This window comes from Chlorocebus sabaeus, chromosome 13 (assembly GCF_047675955.1).
Source record: "Chlorocebus sabaeus isolate Y175 chromosome 13, mChlSab1.0.hap1, whole genome shotgun sequence".
Classification (NCBI taxonomy): Eukaryota; Metazoa; Chordata; class Mammalia; order Primates; family Cercopithecidae; genus Chlorocebus; species Chlorocebus sabaeus.
The window spans coordinates 4800188-4823321 of NC_132916.1; the positions used below are offsets into that span (position 1 = coordinate 4800188).

Genomic DNA, 23134 nt, shown 5'->3' on the forward strand with positions numbered 1-23134 from the left:
CCCTAGAGCTCAGCAGTTATTAAATGACTCAAATGTTTGACACCTTATTTGGGTACTCCAAAGCTCCAGAAACAGAGATATTTATTTACTGATGAGAAAGGATGTGAACGCATTGAAACAGGAAGGATGGGAAGGAGCAGGTGGCTTTGAGAACACAGGTAAGCCTGAAGGTCCCCTTTACCTCAGTGGTGGCCAAGGACTAGGTGGGCATGCCCCTTGGTGCCCATGGGAGGCTTAAGGCAGAAAAGAAAAGAAGACTGATGGAGAGAAAAGAAAGAAAAAGGGGAAGGCAAAGAAAGGATTGAAGAAGAAAGTGAGGAAGGTAGAGAGATTGCATTTCTCAGGAATCACCAGAGATGTGACAGTGGTCTTGGGCAGATACACACACGTGCGTGCACACACACACACACACACACACATTTAATGTGGGAGATCACTATGGCAGAGAAATGGCCTTTGCCAACCTCCAAGCTCACTGTCTTCTGTGTTCTAAGAGAAGAATCAGGCAACTCCCGAATGTGTGTTAGAGGTAAAGAAAGTTTGATGAGGTTATGTAGGTTTTATGCAATTATAAGCAAAGGCAAAATTCCTGCCATTAGGAAGCTGACATTTTACTGGGAAAATAGACTAAACAAGGCAGATAAATCAACTACAAGCAATGCATGGAGGAAGTAAAGCAAAGAAGGGCGGGAATAAGTGCTGGGAGAGGTGGTGTAGCAGTGTGTGGTGGGGTGGACGCTGGAGGCTTCTTGAAGAGGTGCAAGAGGAAAAAATGTGAAACAGGAAGAGAATGTGCCCTGCAGATATTCAGGACATTGGGCAGAGGAGTTTCTGGAGAGGAATCAGCAGCTGCAAAGGCTCTCAGTTGGGAGGGTGCCTGGTGGGTTCTAGGAAGGCCCATGTGGCTGAGAATAGAGTGAAGGAGGTGTGGGCAGAGTGAGAGCTGAGGGAGGTGGTGACAGCTATAACCCAGACATGATGAGTGTAGGCTTTCCATTCACCAAGGTGGAAAAACTGTGGGAAGAGCAGGTTTGTGATGGGGTTAAAATCAAGAGCCTAGTGATAGCCTTATTAGGTTTCAGATACCTTCGAGATGCCCCAGTGGAGCTGGTAGTTACACACACGAATCTAGAATTTAGGGGAAGGGTCTAGGCTAAATATATAAGTGCAAGCATCATTAGTATTCAGATTTAAACCCACGAGGCTGAGCAAGATCACCAAGGGAGCAGGGAGTGATGGAAAATAAAAGGTCCACGGATGAGCCTTGGGACACTGCAACATGAAGACAGTGGGAGATGAGGAGTTCAGCAAATGTGGCTAAGAGGGAATGTCCAGAAAGGTGGGACACAAATTTGCAGAGTGGAGCGTCTGGAAAGCCGAGTGAAGGCTGTGTTCTAAGGAGGCGGGAATGAGGAATTCTGTCCACTGCAGTGGCTCAGTCATCTTAGATGTCTAAGAATGGACTCTTGGATACAGAGTTTTGGGTTGAACGGTGACCTCCGTAAAAGTGAGATATTGCAGGCAGCAGAAGTAGAACTCTTAAGAAAGTGTTCTGGAACGATTCAAGACCCAGAGAGAGGAGAGAGACCAGAGCCACCGTCTAGACAGCTGCAGTCTGCTGTGAAGGGAAACAGAGAACCTGGGTGGAGATGGAGGGAGAAGGTGGAGAGTCGAGAAAGTTCTGATTTATTTTTCCATAGGGAAATGACATTATGTGTGTGTGTGTAATGGGAAGGACCCAGGAGACAATTTAGGGGGGAGTGCCAATGCAGTTGTGCCGGCTTCCCTCTCATGGCACAAGGGGTTGGGATCTAGTGCCCCAGTGACCTTTTCTGGGGTATGAGCACTAGGGGAGAAAGCTAAGACAGTGGCATCTTCTTGCAACCTTCTCGGACAGGTTGAACCACCAGGGGCTCTGCGCAGGTGTCACCACACTCCTAGGCGTCCGTTGTCACCTGGCCTGAAGCCCAGGTCTTGGGGTAGCAAACGTCCTTAGGTTCACTTCAGCCACATCTGTGCCGTCAGTCCATGGAAGCTTTTGGGTGCATTTATGAAGCTGCGCCCTGTGCCTGGTGCCTCAGAACTCAGTCCTTTAAGTTCCTCCCACCCAGGATTGGGAACGGGCCTTACCATTCTGCCGCTCCTGCAGCAGCTCTTTCTGGCGAGTGCAAGCCCACGGATTCCCCGCGAGCCGGGTTCGGGTGGGGAATCCGCGCAGCAGTCCCCTGCACGCACCCTCCCGCCGTGCCCTCCTTCCCTGCGCAGTGCATCGCTGGGTGCTCAGGAAGGGAGAGCGCGCGGTCCTGGGCCGCCAGCGGTGCTCAGGGAGAGGCTACAGGCTTGGCTTCAGCCACCGCGTTGCGCCACGTGGGCGCTCCCCTCTCTGTTGCTACCCTCCGTGCTGCGGGATGGCCCTGGCCTCGGTCCCTATCTGGACCTCTTCATGGTGCGGAGACTGATCGCAGTTTCCTACGTTTTGCGTCCCAACTTCTCAGGGACAGAAAATAACCCTGGTGTGTGTTGGGGAGAAGGGGGAAAGCAGGCCTTTGGCCTCTTAAGGGTAGTTTGGGGTCCCCCCCAACTGCGCCGAGGCGAGGGCGCCTGTCCCCAGGCGGGAGGAGCGCCCCTAGCGCCGGCGACGTCTCTGCGGACCTGGTGGTCCCAGCGCGCGGGCATCCATCCATTCATTGCGACTCCAGGCGCGGCGGCCCTAGGACTCCAACCGAAATCTATGAATGGGAAGAGGAAAGAGAACCAATGTCTGTTTGCGCTCCCTGCTTCCCCGCACCCCAGCCTCCCTCCTAGCAGAGCGAGCCCGACGCGTAGTGACAAGGGGCGGGGGTCGGATGAGGGGTACTGCGGGGGCGTGCAATAGTGGGAGGGAGTCTGGCTGGAGACTGCACTATTTACATACTCCGGTGCTCCAGGACAAAGAGGGCAGATGCGAGTCACCCCCTCCCCCAGTCCCAGCACCTCCCCGGCCCGGCCCCCTCCTCTGGAGGCTTTGATTTCGTGACCACCCCCCCGGGGGGGCGGGCTGGCAGGTGCGGGGGTGGGAACCGTCTCCGCGGGAGCAGCCTTGCCAAAGGTCCGGCTGCTGACGTCCGAGCGCCCGCTCCTGTCAATGAACGGCAGCGGCAGCCTGGGGACCGTTCTGGCAACGAGGCTACAGACGTCATCGCCTCCTGTTGGACGCGGGGGGGTGTCCGAGCAGCATCTCCGGCTTAAAGGGAAACTCTCTAAGTTCTGGGCAGCCGGGAGAGTCGTTCTTGAGAGCATATGCACCCCCAAATGTCAAGTGCACGCGGACACACACACACACACACACACACACACAGACACACGCACGCACACATGAGCACTCATGTTCTAGAGAGAGAGGTCTGAGTCCGAAGTTGCTGCTGCTGGGAGCTTGAGCTGAGATGGACTGGTCTTCATGGGCGCCCAAGGCACTGGGTGCAACTTTCCCCGAGACCCCCAGATGGAAAGGAGGGAAGGAGGAACCCCACACACTCGCCTTTTGCGAGAAGATCGGCGCGCACCCCAGAGTGCCCCAAGCCTTTGGAATCTGCCTGCTGAGCGGAGCGCGCGAGCATGGACAGGTCCCGAACTTGGCCGGCGGGCTTTCTTGGCAACTTGCTTTGCGCAGTTCTCCATGGAACCCTGGACCCACTGTGCTCCCGGAGCCTTGCCTTTTTTTGTTGTTTTTCTTTCTCTCTTTCTTTTTAAATTTATGAACTCGAAATGAAGCGGAAAGCAGATATACGCGTCAGCATACTTTGGCGGGTAAGTTGACAGTTCCTTTTACCTATTATTTAACCCTTGAGAGTCCAGAAAAACTTAGTCCCAATCTTTGTGTGTGTGTGTGTGTGTACTTAAAAAAACTTCCTGTCCTTTCCCTCCACCCTTCTTAGCAATAAGAAAACGTGTGCGTGTGTGTGGTGGGTTGTGTTTGTGGACGTGACTGTTTGGGGGAAAGGGTGATGAGTGAACTCGAGAAAGAAGAAAGGGAGTTTATAAAGCCGGAAGACTCAAGGGTTTGCAGAGGAGGGGAGAGAGACTGCAGCCCGCCCCAGCGCCGACTGACAGCCTCGGGGCTAACGCTTGATCCGAGGAGTTTGAGAGCTCCAAGTTCCCAGCGAGGGCTGCGCGCCAGCTGCAAACCGCAGCGGCTGCCGCGCCAGACCCGCAGGTGCCACCCGAGGCGGCCTGGAGAAGGGATGGTGCACTGCAACTTCCTTCCTCCACAGCCGGCCGCCCTTCTCCAGTTCTCAGTGGGGACAGGACCCCCTGCGCTTTTGATCCTTCCCTCTGCCGCCACTCTCTTCTCTCCCCCCACCTTCCCCAGTCTCTTTTGCAAAAGATCCTATGATGTCATAGGGGAGGAGGGGGTCCGGAGTCCCCAGCACCTGAAAGCATCACTAGATTGCATTCTGCAGCATTTTATTTTCTTCATCTCACCCAATTTTCCTTGCAACCCATTGAAATCGCATCCTCCCCAAACACTGCAAACACTGTCCTGCCCCTCCTCCCCCCAAGCCAAGCCCAGCCAGAAGACACCACTCCTTCATAGCTAGACAGGGCCAGGAGTCCTCACAGCACCCACCCCATCGCCCCTCCAAATGGGGAAGAAATCCGCTGAGGCACCCAAGGAGCCTCTCATCTCTGGTTTGATCTCTCCTCCCCTCTCGGCTCACCCTTCCAGTTGAAGGAAAAGGAGGAAGGAGGAAGGAGGAAGGAGAGAGAGAGGAGAGAGAGACAGAGAGAGGGAGAGGGAGAGGCAGAGAGAGAGAGAGAGAGAGAGAGAGAGAGAGAGAGAGAGAGAGGCGCAACACCAGCAAACAGTCTCCTAGACGTAGGGCTACACTGATGGACCGGATTGTAGGATTTCTGCACTGAGTCCCTGCCCCTCTGCCTTTCCTGCCACCCCAAGTTCCTTCCCCTCCTGAAGCAGCAATCTCTTCCATCTCCCTCTCTGGGCTCTTCTCCCCACCCCTTCCTCTGCACCTAACCCCCTCCCCTCCATCTAACCCCACCTTCACTCTCCTCTCCGAGGGGGGAGGGCCAGGGGGTGGGGAAAGAAAACCCCCAAATCCCCAGCCCTGGGCAGAGATGTCGAAGAAACGCAAAGCCCTCGAGGGTGGAGGAGGTGGCGGAGAACCCCAGCTCCCAGAGGAGGAACCCACTGCCTGGTTTGGGGACAGCAGCGAGGAGCAAGGTAGGGGGCGGGGAGGGGGAGGAGAAAAAGGAACAGGAGCACATGCAGGAAGACGTTTGGGAGTTGAGATCCCTCCGCAGGAATGCCCTCGCCACACTTCATCAGAGCTCCCTATAGCAAGACAACTTGAGTAGACTTCTCCCCCACAGATGGGGTTTTACGTGTTTCCTCAGGATACGGGGAGTGGGGTGGGAGTGAGCTGATTAGATAATGCTGGAGACCCAGATCTGCGTGGACGTGAAGCTGTGTGGGGAAGAAGTGAGGGTGGGGTGGGAAGGGAAGAGGCCAACAGGTATTGATTGGGGACAGCTGACTATTTTCCCTCATGCCTGCCTGGCTGTCATGTGCATTGGTGTGGACACACTGTACTGGGGATGGAGGGCCTACATGAATGTCTGTGTGCAGAACACCTGGGTCCGAAGGGCAGGGGTGCCGGTGAGATCCCCCTCAAGCTCGTTGCTGATGAGGGACAGCAGGGAGGGACGTTTACTTCTTCCATGCTTCTCCAGTCCAGGGATGCTTAGGGCTGCGTCATGTGAAATCTTCATTCCCTGCACAGGCAGGGCCCTGTGCCTCCTCCTGAAGTTGGAGGTGAGGTTTTTGAAGCAAATGGGGTGATGTGCTGTGATTTCAAGGAGAGACGTGGTGGTGAAAGCAGTTGGGTACTTCTTTGCCTAGAATAACACCAATGAAAAACTGAAGATGGAAAATTTCCTATGGAAACACAAGTGATCCTTGGGTATCTGATTTCCACATAAAAGAAACCCAGGCAGACACCTTTTATTTCCCTTAAAGCTTTCTGGATTTGGTTTAAAGTAGGCCCCAATGAACTAGCCAGGCTTTTTCCGGGCTGCAGTTAAAATGCAAAGGAAAAATGAACCAGATGGAGATGTTTTGTTGTTGGCTAAGCTGTGGAAAATTAGGTGAACAGGCATGTTGGGGGAGAATCTGAATCTGGATAGGTAGGCAGCTAGGTAGAGGGGTTGTTTGTGTGACTGATTCCTTCCTGCAGCCCAGCCCTGTGGCTTCGGTTGTGGCAGGGGCCGAGCTGGGCAGAACATCCAGAGAGATGGGCTTGGGCTCCTGTCTCCAAAATGGAGGCAATGGCTCTTCTCCTTTGACGTCACAAGAAACACCAAGTCACAGAAGTCCTTTCCCCCGGAAAACATGAGTCTTTGTGTGCACTGGGAACCTTCGGCATGGTTTGCGTCCGTTTCCAAACAAAGGACGGGTTCCGGTCATGCCCGGAAAGTGCATTTTGGTGACACTGAAAGGAGTTGAGAAGAATCCCACCGCTTAACTCAAAAGGGGTATTTCAGTAACTGCAGGCTTTGACTTTCTCTGCTCAGTTATGATTTTAGAGCAAAGCTAGGGCATTTCTTAAGTTACTTTTACTGAAAAAAAATGGCATTTGGTAAGAAATTCAAGGTGTTGCAGGTGACTTTATTTGTATGGTTGGTATTTTTCCATCTTTGGGGGAAATAATTCAATATCACCATGAGTGTCTGGCAAATTCGTCAGCTCCATATGCAGCATTTAGTTTTGACCTCGGGTCGCTCTGTAAATGGCGCATAGCCTTTCCTTTTGGTTAATAGCAAACCAAGTCTATGGGAACTGAAACCATTATTGTGGTAAATAACAACCTTAATATTTTAATGCTATTTTAAAAATTAATAAATGTATGACTGCCGGCTATGAAAAGAAATAAGAATTGTGTTTCAGCAAACATTTTTCATCTTTTTGGTGGAAATATTTGGTATTAGGATTTTAAAAAATCTATGCTATGGAAGTCTATACTACCAGTAGCAAGTCATTCCCACATTCCCCAGGTAATACGAGTCTACAGAGAATATTTTGTAAATTAGAAGAGTCAACAGTAAATACCTGTATCCATAGTACTCAGAGATGATCCTAATTTCAAAATGATTTATTGTACAATTTTTTTTAGCATAAAAATGTCTAAAGATTTTATTGCATCCTTTGTATTTGGCAACTAAAACTGCTACTTGATGATTGTCTGAGAATATGTAACTGTAGAAACCATTGAGGGGTGAACGCTCCACCACTATGGTGTTGGGAATATATTTCTTTGGGAAATGGCAACCATGGCCCATGCCTGCAGTGGCGGGAGCACATCTGTGCATTTCTGGTGGATGTCTGTGGTATACGGCTATATGAATACACGGCTGTGCACGCTTTCACGATGGGAAACCGGGAGGCCAGGTAGCTGGCAGTGTTTGAGTGACAGCTGCTCATGACACATAACCGCGTACCCATGATTAAGATACTACATTTTCTCTGCCTCTCAAACTCAGTGCTGTTGGTTTTTACCCCTTTGGGCCTCTAAGCCAAATTTGACTGTACACATACTGCAAAACAGAGAAAAGTATATATGTTGGTGTTGCTGACCTGGATGGAACCTCAGAGGGTTATCTTTTAAGTTCCAACAACTTGGAAGGTTTACGTGTTTGCTCATTTCAACCATTGAGAGTATATTCATAGCGTGTATGAAATGAAGGCAACTGGAAATTAAGTTTCAGTGGTGGTCAATGATTTTAAGATGGCCTGTTGGCAGGTTGGTTTGACTTGAAGTTTTAAATAGCTGATAGGTGTATAGGCTGCCTAGAGAGGAGTGTGGTGGGAACTTTGAACGTGAGAACTAAAGCCCTTCGGTCCTGTTCACGTCCTTCCCTACCACCAGTCCATGCCAGAGTGCACGTGGTCTCCAGCCACAGCTGCTAAGTGCTCCTTTCAGATCCTGTGCTGATACTTCCTGGCCATTGTGCTGTGTGGCCCCTGTATTGTTAATAGTTTCTCTTTAGAAGATTCCTTAAACTGATGAACATAGGATGGTAAATGGGTCATTGTGTACACACTCAGATGGTTTTGGTTTCCTCCCTGACCTGAATAGATCCAGCCTGCTTAATTTAACTAGGTAAAAGGGAAGATGAAGTACATTATCCTAGCTTAGACTGAATGTTTCTTTGGATGTCCACTGAAGTTATTTGACATGTGCACGTGTGTGTGTGTCTGTAAAATTGTGATTAGGATATTTTCCTCTTGTAGGCAGCAGCTGGCTGGCTCCGTGTCCAACATGTGTGTGGTCTATACTGATGGAAGATATTAGCATAAAATGTTAAACTTGTAAACATTTTTCCTTTGTAACTTAAAGAAAATTGGTGTGCAAATGGACCATGCCAATGATAATTTTTGTTTTGTTTTGTTTCTTCTTTTCTTAATTGCTTTGAACTTGGACATAAGAGTGTGTTACAGTGTTTGGTTAACTATAACTGAATGGACATGTGGAAAGCTATATGGGAAGAGTCTTTGATGAAAACCTTGAATAATTGTATTTATTGATCTTATAACTAATAAGAAAGTACTTCAAAAATTTTTTCATTTTCTTCACATTCTTTTTATATTAGTCTCTTTTCAAATAATTAGTATTTACTTAAAGAGTTTGGTTTAATCACAAGATATCTTATTAGTTACTATACACTGAAGAAGTAATACTAACTCTATTTTACCAGTTACGCTGTAGTTAGAAACCTGTTCTCTTAGTACCTGTAGGTTCTCTGAAATCTATCTCTATTCTCCCCTCTCCCCACTGTCACTATCTTGCTTCATCTTCTAGTTTTAAACTCCATGTCTTTCAAGATGGTTTTAAGTTAGGAAATTACTTAACTTAAGTGGTATATTCTTACATTAAATTAATCTCATGACTGTTTTAAAAGCAAGTAGTTTCTGTTTTGGATGAAATTGGTTAAGATCCTCCCCAGCCCAGTTTTCTGGGTTCTTGCCTTGGTAGGGTTTAAAGCCACCCAAAGGGGAGCCTCTGTGACTGAATGAATCTAGGGGACATTTGGGCATGACCAACTCATGCATTCCTTGAATTTCTTGAGCCATAGTGAAATATGGGTAGCTATTATGTGGTCAGATAAATCAGTGACTGAGTGAACATATGGTTTTCAATAACCACATACCTCTACCTCTCTGATATTACAATAACACCCGGATTTTGTAGCTTTCTTGTGTTATTAATGGGTAGTTAGTGTTGGGAGAACCTGAAACTGGGTATGAGAAGTAGCATCAATTTTATGCCTCTAAAACTAGTTAAAAGTGAATGTGTATGTTGTTAATTGACCTACATCTACCTAACCCCCTACCATCAGCTGGATTGATCTTTCCAATAGATTAATGTTTCTGATTAATTGTTCAGATTGCCTAATTCTAAAATAGCTCACAAAAATATCTCTCAAAGATTTACATCATTGATATTAAAAAATGGGCATGACCCTTGGAAGAGGAAATCAATGTTAAAGACAAGCAGTCATACAAGCATGCATTTTTACAGAAGTTTGATGGCAAAGGCGGTTATTGTTTCGACATTTGTTAAAGTTCTTGTATTAGTTTCTTTGGCTTCAAACCAGAAAGGCCACTACCATCCAGGGGGCCAAAGGAGGTGGAAGAGGTGACTTCGAGGAGAAATGGAGCTCAAGAATGAAGGCTGCAGAATGGAATAGAGGCCTCAGTCCTCTCTTATCTTTGGACATGCCCCTGCCTTTTTGATTCAAGCGGTAAAGAAAATGACCAACATCTGAAAGACAAAGTCACCACTATGTGCCTTTCTCCTCCCCTCAGGTTGAATTGAATGGTCTTGGTGATCCAGTTTCTGTGACTTTGATTATGACTTTGGAAATAAATGGGCTTAAACCATAACTGGACTCCAATCTAAATGATAACTCACAAAGGAACCAAATGAGGGGTAGTTATTAATCTGAAAGAGTGGGGAGAGGAAGTTACCTAAAACCTGGATTCTTTGAGAAGCCACTAGCTGGGAGGATACTCTCTTTTTAGAACTGGCAGAAGCTCTGAGCATCACAGCACAATAATGTAGAGCACCTTTTGATCTAGAGTACAGCAGGGACTCTTCTTTATGTTGTAAATGGCCTATATTTACCGACATTTATATTCCTGTTTGCCAACACTTGCTCCCCAACAAACATGCACCTGGCCCTCCCCTCCAGGGGAAAACAGAATTGCAAATAAACAGAGGTGAAAGTTATGTAACAGTGCTGCCTCCTGTCACTTCTATGGCTAGCTTAAATAATACAGATGGAATACGTGTTTCTCAGGTAAGCAGAAATTATCTTCACCTGTTAGCAGGAGGAGCACTTTTAATAAAAAGAACTGCTCAACTGTGACATGAAATTCTTAAGAGCTCTTTGACTTTGTCTTTCATTCCTTGAGGAATACAAGGTAGCAATCACAATGACCATTATCTTGATATGATATATTGCATATATCATATAGATACATGCATATATATTATCCACACATGGAAACAATAGTCAGTGGTCATGGGAAGAGGTACAGTAAGTCTTCCTCCAACCCCAAATGTCACCTATATGACCCTGGTTCTTATGTAGCCAACCAGAAATTTCCTGAGCACACACAGGATGATATACGTAACATTCCTTTCATAGAGAGACACAAGTATCCTGTTAAACTGTTCTCCTTATACTTTGCTTTATCCACTTACCTGTGTCTTGGAAATGTATCAGCATATATAAAACTACCTTTGTTGCCTGTATAATATTCCATGGTACAACGTGCCATAATTGATTTAACTAAACCCTACTGAATGACATTCAAAATACTAGTCTCTTGCTTTTATAAATAAATAAAGTTTTCATAAGCAACCACACAGTACTTTTTGAACACATGTATACATTTATATGTTGGTAAATTCCTGGATATGGAAGTTGAGTCACAGAGATGATAACCATTTGAATTCCATCGAAGGCTATTTGCCGATACCTGCCATAAATTTCTTACGCAGTTTGATCTGTCATGAGTACAGACACTATATTTTGAAAATCCCAAATTGGGATATTTGGTAAATATAAGCATATTTCTCAAAACAGTGAAATATATTTCTCAAAACAGTGAAATAGTCAACAGACTATTTGAAATGTAGAAAGTCCCAGATATAGGGTGATTACGCCTAGGATGGATTTTAGGATTTATGAGACAGCTTTTCTTCTTCCCCTGCTCTCTGCTTAAGGTGGGTGTTGGCATGAGCGGTGTTGCATTACATCCATCTCAGCAACAACACATAGGCGCAGGTTTGTGATTTTGCCGCAGAATAAACATTGAGGGAATTTAAGTAATAACAGAGAATTAATTCTGTTATTTTAAAATGTGTATTATTTTATTCAAGAGTAAGTCTTACTCTTGAATTCTCAGATAACCACAATGGTAACTCTGGTTGTTGTGACTTTTGTACATTTTATATATTTAGAGATTCTTAAATTTGTCAGTCAGAATGTTGGCTCTCAAAGAGTGGGAGTGGTGGTGTCTTAACTGTGACATTTATACCATGTGGGAGCTGATAACCTCTGCCTTGTCCCCTGTTTCATCCCTGCCCCTTCCAGTGTGCCTGGCACCTAATGGGTATGCCAGCATTTCTTGTTGAGTGAAATCGTGAATGCTTTTGTAACTGAGGCAACTTGAATTAACACGTATCTTATTTAATAGAAACTATAACATTTCTACTTGTAAATGATTATAGATAAGAAGAAATATTTATATTGAGCTGTGAAAGTTTTTTATTCATGAAAGAAAATCTGCTCTGAGATTAAACATGCCACAGCAGCACATATTTGTAAAAGCATTTTTCCTTAGGACATAATTTTAAGGTGCTAATACCTGGGATGAATGGGTAAGAGAGAAGTAGAAACATGTTCCCCTTCCCCTTCTGCCTCATACCTGGGCCAGCTGGGGAGAAAGCCCACGTGCTCCTTCCCTTGGTGCTAATGGGGAGTTCAGCCCACACAAGCCTTGGCCAATGAACAAGAACCCTTACTCAGCTCCGGCTCCCAACCACAGCAGGCCCCAAGCCTGTATCCCTGCTTTCAAGCCATTTTCAGACACACTGGGAGCCAGCCCTCCTCTGTGTAGAAAGCCTCACTCTGTGAGTGATAAACTGTTTTATGTCCTCTTGGTACGTGTGTCATCAGAGTTGACATCTGAATGAAATTTTGGGTGGGAGATCCATCTCATGCCCATGGAATACCCATCACAAACATTTTGCTACATTTTCTTTTTCTCCTCCTCCCTTTCTTATTCTTCTCTCGCATGCATAATTATTATTATTATTGGCTGAAGTCTTCAGAATCATTTATAAACATTTTGATAAGCTAAATACTTTAAATTTATTTTCTGAGGGCAAGACATCCCTGAACATGACCACAATTCAACATCCATACTGAGAATGCTTAACATTAATATAACGTTATTATCTAGTGGGAGCACATATTCAAATGTCCCCAATAATAGCCTGGATAGTTTCTCAATCCAGAATCCAGTCGGGAATCATGCATGACGTTGAATTGTCATTTTTTTTTTAATCTAGAAAAACTCCATGACATTGACATTTTTGAAGCATCTAGGCCACTTATCTTTCAGAAATCCCAAATTTGGATTCATATGATGCTTCTTAGTGATTAGACTCAAGTTAAATATTTTGGACAAAGATACCACTTAGATGGCACCATGCCATTCTCGATGCATCCCATTAGAAAGCACTTGACATCAGCAGGTCCTATCTTGGTGACATTAAGTTTGATCGCTTGGTTAAGAAAATCTCTGCCAGACTTCTCCACTGTAAAGAGAAATAGTAATAAACTCTGATTATTCTTCCCTGACGCCATGGCAAAATGTCTGCTCAAAGGTGCAAAATGTTGACAACTAAAATCCTTAATTTAATATCAATTCATAATTATATAAATTTGGATTTTATTTACACGCCAATATTTTTCTTTTTCATTGAGGCGTAATGATTTCAGATAAGGCACTTTCTGAGCTAAACAGGTTAGGTGAATTTTACAGGAAGAACTCAATGGATTTTAACATAAATAAACACCAAGATGTAAGCCATTTCCAGCATTCCAGAAGGCTTCCTGTGCCCTTTGCCTCATCAGGTCCCTTCCCACAGGTAACCATTGTTCACCCTTCTGACCTCTGTCATCAATTCGTTTGCCTGCTCTCGGACTCTTCTGTAGAAATGGAAAAGCACATCTTTGTCTGGGTTCTTGTCTTCAAACTTCAATCTATGGGATTCAGCTTCATTGTTGCAGTAGGTTACTCTTTTTAAGTGCTAAGTAATATTCTGTTCTATCACCATTCCATAATTTACTTGTTTTTTCTACTATTGATGGATATTTGAGTAGTTTCAACTTTGGAGCTACTCCAAATAAAACTGCTATGCAACATTTTTATACATGCCTTTAGTGGACATAGACCCTCATTTATCTGAGGCACATACCCTGTAGATCACTTTTTATTTTAGTAATTTGTTTAATGTTCTTTATTAGTCATTGGAGCTCCTCAATGAAGGTGTTGATTTTCTACAAATACATCTGAATATCACAAACCTTATATTCATAAAAAATTCAGATGCTTTCATGGGAACTCTGAAAATCCAGATATAGAATCTTGATAAATGAACTAGATTTTATCCATAATAGAAGTCTATACTTAATTTTGACTCACAAATATAATTAGGCTTCTCTACTGTGGATGTTGAATTTGGTGCTTGTTCATTTAAGTAGTGTATTGTGCTTGATTGAGGACTCTGAAGGAGACTGTATTAAGAAGAGAGATGGACCATCACCAAGTTATACCATCCTGAGGTACAGTTTGCTGGTAGTATGGATTAGTTTACCTCTGAGAAAAGCTTACCAGATTGAGGAATCTCTGCCTAGGAAACTCTGTAAGTTCAACTCAAGAAGACAAGGAATCTGCTGTCTTTCCCAAACTGTTTTTTCTTGCTATTGTGATTTTTGATTTCCAATCTTCTTTATTTTTCTGCATCAATGTGGCCTAATGACATCCACTTGCTGGTCTTATTTGGGGCTGGCCTGGACTAACTACGAAGTAGAAAGGGACAAGTGTAACTTTATGTCACCCTCTTGCCACAGAATAATGAATCTAATTTTTAAGTAACAGGTTCTGTAACAAGATAGAGAACTTTCAGTTATCTTCACATTTGGCTCCAGCCTATCTCTCACCAAGGGAACTATCTGTCTGGGACAATGCTTCGATGTGTGCTGACAGCAGAGGGTGCAATTCCAGGGCTTCTGAGGCACAGGGTTTGGCTGCTCCAGGAGAGCCTGTGGGGAAGATGGGGACAGGAGGACGGTGTGGTGCACAGCCCGAGGAGGGCCCTGCTACAGGGTGGCTGGGGAGGACTGCAGAGCCCAGGAACAGCTGTCAGTTATTGTGAGCTGCTGTGGTGTGTGGTGGAAGACGTGACTCTCTGTGTGAGTCCAGTGCTCTGTCAAGTTTACCAAATTCTTCAGCGATTCAGAGAGGCTTTGTAAATGAAAACCCCATGAAGGGTCTGAGTTTCACATATGGGCTTTGATGGCATAAACCAGAGTGAGCGAGTGTGAAGTGGTAGCCAGAGTCGGGCCAGTCCAGGAAGACTCAGGTTCTGGAATACTCTTCGAAACAGTAGCAAAGGCTCTGGTGTCTCCAGGTAGGAATATGTTGTGATTCAAGGCAAATCACCCTACCCCAAGGGCTAGCAAACTCTTGGCTTTGAGCTATATTGAAGCCATTTTTTTCTTAACTTGAAGTGAATTGGAACATTTTGATTGTAGTCACAGCCCAGTCTCCTGTTTTCAATGTGGTATCACCTGTGGCTTGAGATTTAGGTAAAGATTACAAAGATGGTCAGAGGCCTGGTTTTACTCAGGGCCCAACAGATTTTAGTGATTCAGCCTAAAATCACTGGGGCTGAGTCAACATCAGCTGTTATCTTACATGATCATAATAATAATTAACATATCTACATAGCAGTAACTTAAAAGGAGTCTTTTTTAGCTTCATTATGAATGTCAAAATGTATATGGAGAATATGAATTTGTCATGGCATACAAGAAAAATCTATAACTAACTGACAGCATGCTAATTTTATCCATACCCCTCTATGCTTAATAGCAGGCTGTTTATTTGCCTACTTACTCCCATTTTCGTTGTTCAGTCTCTGATTTCAGATTTCTAAGATCATCATTATTTGATTGTCTAAAATACAATGCAAAAGAATTACAACATGGAAGTGAAATGTTGTCAATTACAAGGTTTCATTAAATCTAAGAGAGGTGCTGGAAACAGCTCTACCCACATGCGATGTTGTTAAAAAAACAAGTTAGACTTTGAACTGAAAAAGGAAAATTGATGAGGGTTATCCTATGCCCCCACCACCAGATATTTCTGTTCCATTCTATTCTAGACATCAAAAATGTGCCAAGTATCCACTAAGTTGAGTGCTGTACACACGGTGTCTCAAGAACAGGCATAGGCTTGCTGGTCATAGTGAGGGCATTTTGGTTAACTCATAGAACAAAGTGCCATCTGATAATTTCTTATTTTGCTTACTTTTAGTGTCTGCCTCTTCCCACGAGAATATATTCTCATTAAAGATGGAAACTTCTTTGTGTTTTCTTCGTGTGTACCTCTAGCACTTCGACTAAAGCCTGGCAAATATTAAGTCCTCTTAAACTTTTTATTGAATGAATGTGTGACTGAATGATTGCGTTCCCCTTTTTAAAAAAAAGGTTTTAGTAGAGATGAGGTCTCGCTCTGTTGCCCGGGCTAGTCTCGAACTCTTGAGCCCAAGTAATCGCCCCCTTCTGTCTGCCAAAATGCTGGGATTACAGGCATGAGTCACTGCACCTGGAATAAATTGTCTTTTTAATGGAACTTTTCCCTTGACTTAGGATAAATCAAATGCTTTATAGAAAAAGGCTAAGGGGGACTTTCAGAGGAGCTCTCCAGATAGCCTGAATACCTCCCGGTTCTCAGTCAGTCTCAGTTGCAAGTGGCAACAGGCAAAGAGAATAAACTTAAGTGAAAGGCGGTATATCAGCAAGTCCTGGGGAGAGGCCACAGCAGAGGAGGGTACAGAAAGCAGCCACCTCCAGGGTCTGGACCTGGGCTCCTTCTCCTTCCTCCATTGTTCTCCCAGACAATGAGATGAAGGGCAGCTCAAGGTCACACCTCACAATCCCTGCGCAACCAGGAAAGAATACCTTGTCCCAGTTAACCCAGCCAAAATATCCCAAAGGCAGACACTCTCGTTTCTATAGATAGGGCAGGTGTGTTCCTAGAAGAAAGTGCAAGACAAGACTCTGCAGACAGGCACGACGGTCACCCTCTGTCCTCTGTTCCTCCTGCCAGGTCCCTCTCACTGAGTAAAGGTGGCACCATTGCTGTCCTTTCTGGCTCTAGAGAACTTGCAGATGTTTCTTTTCTTGTCTAGTAAAATTTAGTACGAGTATTCTCCTTCAGCAATAGAATCTGGCATACTGTGGTCCCAGAGAAGGTACCAATGAGATGTAAAATAGATGTGCAATGCTCTATGAACTGGTAAAGTCTTAATATCTTATATCCATCTGGTTCCGCACTCTTTATCATTCAGCAAAATTGATACTTACTTTTAATTATTGCTTATGATGTCTTCTCTTCCAGATCTCCCATTCTCCACTCAGTATCTCTTTGTGTAGACCTTAAGCCTCCTTGGAGACCCTTGTGAATTTCTACCTTCTCCAGGAAGCTTGGCCGTTTCCACAAGGGGCAGACGGGTTTGTTTTCCTCCAGGACTCCAGGGCTCCGGGTGGTGTGCCAGGCACTTACTATACCACCTGGTGCGTGAGGATTGTTCCAATCATTTTTAGATCCCTCCTTCTCCCATTAGCCTGAAGAATTCTAGAGAAGAGATGTGTTTCATGCACATTCTTGCAGTTGTTGGAGTCATTATTTGTGTAGAAGGCCCATGACCATTTTCTGATGGAATAGAGACATACATTTGTGAAAGTTCCCACTTGTGAAAAATGTATGGATGAAAGGGAGGAAAGATGTAAAGAAATAGAACTCTACATATGTGCATTGATAAGAAGCTCCCCTCTAACTACTAGTGATATCAGTATACAGTATGAGAAGGCAATTTCAAACTTGTAATTGATATTTTTAGCATTACTTAAAAGGTATTTAATAACTTAATGGATTGATTCGAGTGGTACTTTGTAGATGATAGAAAATATAAGCATCTATCTTGCATATATATATATATATATATAAACTATCTTGCGTCAGACGATGACTGGTGCACAAGGTGGCAAGTTTTTATGCAAAATGCTTTAGTTCTGTTAAGAAATTCTGCATGTTATTGAAGAAAGAAATTGTCCAAGTATCGAAGAAGACGAATTGTGATAAAGGAATAAAAAAACCTTACATGCAAAGCCACGTTACTATATTCATAAATGAACACTGCTGCCGTATAGCCATTTCACATCTGTCTGGGCATTCCTGTGAAGTCCTGACCTCACCCCTTGTTTGGGATGGGCCAGTCTGGCGCCCACGCTGCGGTGCTTCTCATCTGTCTCCCTTTTCCCTGGGGCCTCTTCAGCAGATCACAGGCGTCTTCAGACTGCCAGGAACGACTGAGTCTTTCTTCAGAATTTTTTTTTTCATAACAAAGATTTTTAAGCTTTTGTTAATGTAATACATTCCTTAGTCAATTTCATCTAACTTCAATAAAACTTCCTTTCATCTTTCACTCACAAAACATATGCAGGGATCCTAAGAGACCCCAATTCCATCACTTAATTTATTTATTTATTTTTGAGGTGGAATTTCATTCTTTTTACCCAGGCTGGAGTGTAATGATGCAGTCTTGGCTCACTGCAACCTCCACCTCCAGGGTTCAAGTGATTCTCCTGCCTCAACCTCCCAAGTAGCTGGGATTATAGGCATCTGCCACCACGCCTGGCTAATTTTTACATTTTTAGTAGAGACAGAGTTTCCCATGTTGGTCAGGCTGGTCTTGAACTCCTGACCTCATGTAATCTGCCAGCCTCAGCCTCCTAAAATGCTGGGATTACAGGCATGAACCTACCATGCCGGGCCTCCATCACATTTTGGATTGGGCTCAACCAGTGTTTTTTGAATTATGGATAGCAACCTATTTGTGAGCCTTGAAATCAATTTTTATTTTTAGTGAGTCCTAACTATATTTTTAAGCAGTTGAATGGAATGGAAGGAAAGGGGAGGGAGAGGGTGAGGGGAAGAGGAGAAGAGAGAAGGAGAGAGTGTGGGAATGGCGGGGAGCGGAGAATGAGCTGGTGTTGTGCAGGGACTTGTGTGTGTCTGTGTGTATTTGGTACTCTTGTCAAATACATTTTTTATTGTGAGTGAAAGCAGTAATAAAATCCCTGGCCGAGACCATATTTTACAGGTATCTTGGTCACAATAAATAGAGCACCAATGCCATAATTGTTCTGGCCTCTTGGCAAAAAATAACAAATTATTTAATTCATTGAAGTCAGTCGCTTTGGATGAAAGGTTATCCCTTAAAGGGCTCTCAGCTGCCTTTGTTCACTGAAGGGGCACGCACCCCCATCTCAGCACCCGAGCCTCCGAGCCTTAGTGCCACTAGAGCCTCATGTCAGCACTGTCCCTGCTGGCTGACATCGTCTAGAGCTGCTTTTGTGTGCCTTGGCTCCCCGGCTGGATTGAACACATTTTAAGGGCTCAACCAAGTCTTCGTCTCAGTCATTCTTCAAGGAACAAGTAGAGTAGGTGTTTTGCAAATAATTTTTTTTCGTGACAGAGACCGGGACACATCTCAGTCATAGGTCATACCACCTGGCAAGGTGGGGTGAGAGGAGAGGAAGACAAGAGAGTCATACTGGGTGACCCTGGCCGGCAGAGAGAGTGTGGAGCACCCAGGGGCAGAATCCCTGTCCACCTGCGCAGGCGGCCGCCCTGCTGGTACAGGGAGTTCTCACTTCCCAGTAGCTCCATCCCGGCCAACAGAACAGAATGTTCCCCACCTTCTACCATAGAGTGAAAGGTGCACTCTCCTTTTTAAAATCATTTTTATACTCTTAAAACTTTTCACACCTAATTCTCAATTCTTATTCCAATGTGCTTGGGGAGTAATTATGTATTTTCTTTAAGTGAGGTTCTTTCAGGCTTCCTTTGTTACAGAGTGTACCTTTACTTTCACCCCCTCACACCCCAGGAGGCTGGACTGCAGCCTCTGTTATTTATGACGTGATTGCTACTGTGTCAGGTGTCACTCCTTATTCTATACTTTACCAGGTTTCAAGTTAAGCCCCAGTCAACGCCATGGGCACATACAGTTCTTTATTTTCCCCTTCAAGAGTGAAATCTGGGTGGTCTAGATTTGATAGGTACAGAGGTAAAAATAATAAAATAAATAAATAAAAGCTCTGTGGCTGCCAAAATGCCAGTTTTCAAAATTAATGCCAAGTTATCTTTGGAAGTGTCTGGAATGGCTGTGGTTTGCCATACTGCTTCCAATCCCAGACCTGAAGATTTAAACTTTTCTGTTCTCTTTTTAAAAATCAGAAGCAGTCAATTACTATTGTTTTGCCTCTTTTTCTCCCATCTTCAGTAAAATACATACGTAAAACTTGGTTCTTAATTGGCAAGGCACTGTTGGCAGTCTGGTCCTGAGTTTGGAACGAGAGAGAAAGAAATGAAAATGAAATGTACAGTCGTACAGTCACACAGTCACACGTTTCCTGTGTGCAAAGACCCGGAGAGCGGCTATGGGTGATGGGCATGAGTTTATTTTTCCAGCCCTGAAGGAATTTCAGTCTTATAGGAAGGTAAGAATGTGTGGCATGAGCCCTTAAGTGAGGTCATCCAGTGTGCTGCAGAGGTTTCTGGAAGAGAGTGAATCGTTTCTCCTAAGCTTGACTGATTTGAATCATGGATGACCTCGAACTTCCAGCATGAGGCGCTCAAGAGTCATTGCGGGGTCACCATCACGTTCAATCACGTATTTAACAATCAGAATTCATTTCTGTGCCATTTAAAAAAAAATTTAACAGCGATTTCTTTCTAGCAACTTCTACTAGGTTCAAAAAGCAAATTGAAAATTTCTTTTTTTTTTTTTTTTTTTTTTTGTCTCCCTTTGTTGCCTAGGCTGGAGTGCAATGGTGCAATCTAGGCTCACTGCAACCTCTGCCTTCCAGGTTTAAGAGATTCTCCTGCCTCAGCCTCCCGAGTAGTTGGGATTACAGGTGTCTGCCACTACACCCGGCTAATTTTTGTATTTTAGTAGAGACAGGGCTTTGCCATGTTGGCCAGACTGGTCTCCAACTCCTGATCTCAGGTAATCCACCTGCCTCGGCCTCCCAAAGTGCTGGGATTATAGGCATGAGACACTGTGCCAGGCTGAAAAAATTTTTTTCATTATCAAAATAATGGGGTCCAATTCATGTTCTGATAATGCTTTCTCCAGTGCACTGTTTCTGTTCTTGTAATTCTATTCATTTATTCTTAAATAAAAAATAAATGCAATTGGCAAAAATTCAAGAGACAAAAAGATATATAATAAGAAATAAATCTTTTGTTTAATTCAGTAGTGTTTCAAAGTTTTCTTCATATAGACATGGCTCGTTTCCTTTAAGTTTATTTTTAGCTATGTTTACCTTTTCATTGACCTTATAAATTGAGTCATTTCTTCTATTTAATCTTTTAAACAGTGTTTTTTTTTTTTTTTGTATATGATAACTGTTATGGATATTTTTAAAAGCAGGTATTTAAATTTTGAAATGATCTCAAACTTATAGAAAAGTTGCATGTACAGTAGAAATCTTTTTTTTTTTCTGAACCATTACCCCAAATAATTTAGTGTGCATTTTCTACACACCAAGACATTCTCTTACATTGACCACCTTACAACTACCAAAATCAGGAAATTAATCATGATACATCTCCATCATCTAATCTTCACATCCCATACAGGTTTTGTCAGTTGTTCTAATAACATCTTCGACAGCAAAAAGATCTGTTCCAGAACCACACATAGCATTTGTCTCTTTGGTTTCCTTCAGTCTGGAGCAACTTCTCGGTCTTTTGTGGACTTCCATGACTTGTGTTTTTGAAGATTTTGAGCAAATGATTTTAAAGATTGTCTCTTGGTTTGAGTTTGTTTTGGTATATACTCATGGTTAGATCGAAGTGATGCCTGTTGGGGGAAATAATATCCTAAAAATGATGCTGTGTTCATTTGTCCTATCACTGACGGTGTTTACTTTGACCACTTGGTCACTTGCTTCAGGTAGTGTCTTCCAACAGTCTCCACTGTAAAATTACACTATTTTCCTTTGTCATTATGAAGGAATTTGGGAGTAGCTACTCTGAAATCACATAAATATTTTCTTTTTCTCCAAACTTCTTCAATTTTTCATTTGCTGATTTACATGAGTATGGACTTATGGTTTCCTATTTTATTCGGTGGTTTGTAACACATTATTTAATTTATCTTGAAGCTTAAATTGTCCCAGGTTTGGGCAGTGGGAGCTCCTTCAGGGAGGTTTCCGTGTCTTTCGATGTGTACATCTCTATCTTGATCTCTCTCTGTTTAGAGGTGAGACATATATACATATACAAATGCATTTATAGCTGTATTTTTGTCTGTATTTAATCTATTAGGTTGCTGCAAAAGTAATTGCAGTTTTTGTCATTAATGGCAAACACCACAATTACTTATGCGCCAACCTAATATATTTGAAACCAGGAATTCATATCAACACCTTCATTTCAGCCAGTACCACTGGGCTACTTCTGGTTTCTCCTTTTTAGTATTTGTAACTCTCTTCTCCTACATAGCTATAGCTACAGCTATGTCTTACTTGAACAATTGTCTGGGTGTAGCCAATCTCCCATAACCGCTGCCAGCCTCTCCCCAGTGAGGACACTGTCCCCACCCCATCCAGGCTGTGACACCTAAGCCACCACCACTATCCTCTATCCTTAGCAGAGCTGCTTATCTTGTCGGGGGAAGAGGAAGAAGAGGAAGAGGAAGAAGAGAAAGTTTGGAAGCTAATTTGTACTCCACCACCTTATAGACTTCTGTTACTTACATTTGTTCTTCATATTATTTTCTCAGGTACCTCAGGTAGTTGTTCATAACATGATTTGCAGAAGGGTAATTTTACTTTCCTTTTCCAAACGTTATACCTCATATCTTTCTCATTTGATGGCGTTGTCAAATGCGTCCAGAATGTCATTAAATGAGGACAGCGATGAAGACTTTATGGGAATGCTTCTTTTGTTTTTCACTCATCATAGTGCTGACTTTGGGTAGAGACAGGGAGGTTTCATCAAGGTGACGATTCTTAAGTGCAAACCTGGTACCACCAGACTTTGACCACGGGATGCAGGTTCAAGCCGGCAGTGAGGTCAGTGGGGCCCTGCAGGCTCTGCCTTCTGCTTCCTCTGTCTTTGCCTCAGGACTTTACTAATCGTTTTCCTTTTAATCAAGAGTAGATGTTAGAGATAGAAATTTATCACATGTCTTTTTTGCTCATAAATATAATCTTACGTGTTTTCCTTTTTGATCTATTAATCATCTTCAAAACATTTTAAAGTTCCTTGTTTACAAGGAAGCCCCAGTTAGACACAACTGAAGTTTTCCATGTCACTTGGTCAAGGTAGGTCACTTAAAGAATCACATGAAATCTTTCTCTCTCTCTCTCTCTGATTCATGACACCTCACAGGGTGAACATTTTGGAGCTGCATGTCTGATTTTGTTCCTCCTTGGTCAGAAGAAAATCAGCGTGTTGAAAATGTTAGGCCCATTTTCTAGAAACCCATGTGGGTAAGAGACCCCCATTGTGACAGTGGGTGGCAGTGGTGGCTTCACAGTGACGTTGTTTTAAAATGGCACGAAGGTGAGCTACTTGTGTTACAGCAAACGTGAGTGACACCATCCACCACAGTCTGATGGGTTTGATGTCAGTACTGTGTAAAATACAACGACCTGCGTTTGTTTCATTTAAACCTGACTTTTGCGTAGGCACGCTGGT

General features: G+C 43.8%; 2 protein-coding genes across 3 annotated transcripts in view; one reads left to right on the plus strand and one right to left on the minus strand.

The window, feature by feature from the left end:
- Positions 1 to 1668: 1668 nt before the first annotated feature.
- Positions 1669 to 3764, minus strand: LOC119625065 (putative uncharacterized protein FLJ36797). Its single transcript, XM_038000586.2, has one exon. The coding sequence runs from the start codon at positions 3277 to 3279 to the stop codon at positions 2470 to 2472; it is 810 nt and encodes a 269-aa protein (XP_037856514.1). The 5' UTR covers positions 3280 to 3764; the 3' UTR covers positions 1669 to 2469.
- Positions 3154 to 23134, plus strand: part of LOC103240885 (putative transcriptional regulator encoded by LINC00473) — a 48756-nt gene continuing 28775 nt past the window's right edge. For both annotated transcript variants that reach the window (XM_073022287.1, XM_073022286.1), the window contains exon 1: positions 3154 to 3786. The gene's annotated coding sequence lies outside the window, so the exon portion shown is untranslated. The remainder of the gene's footprint in view (positions 3787 to 23134) is intronic.

Bases quoted from the DNA above. Each gene is read 5' to 3' on its own strand.
- LOC119625065 (XM_038000586.2), bottom strand. From the start codon at position 3,279: ATGCTCTCAAGAACGACTCTCCCGGCTGCCCAGAACTTAGAGAGTTTC.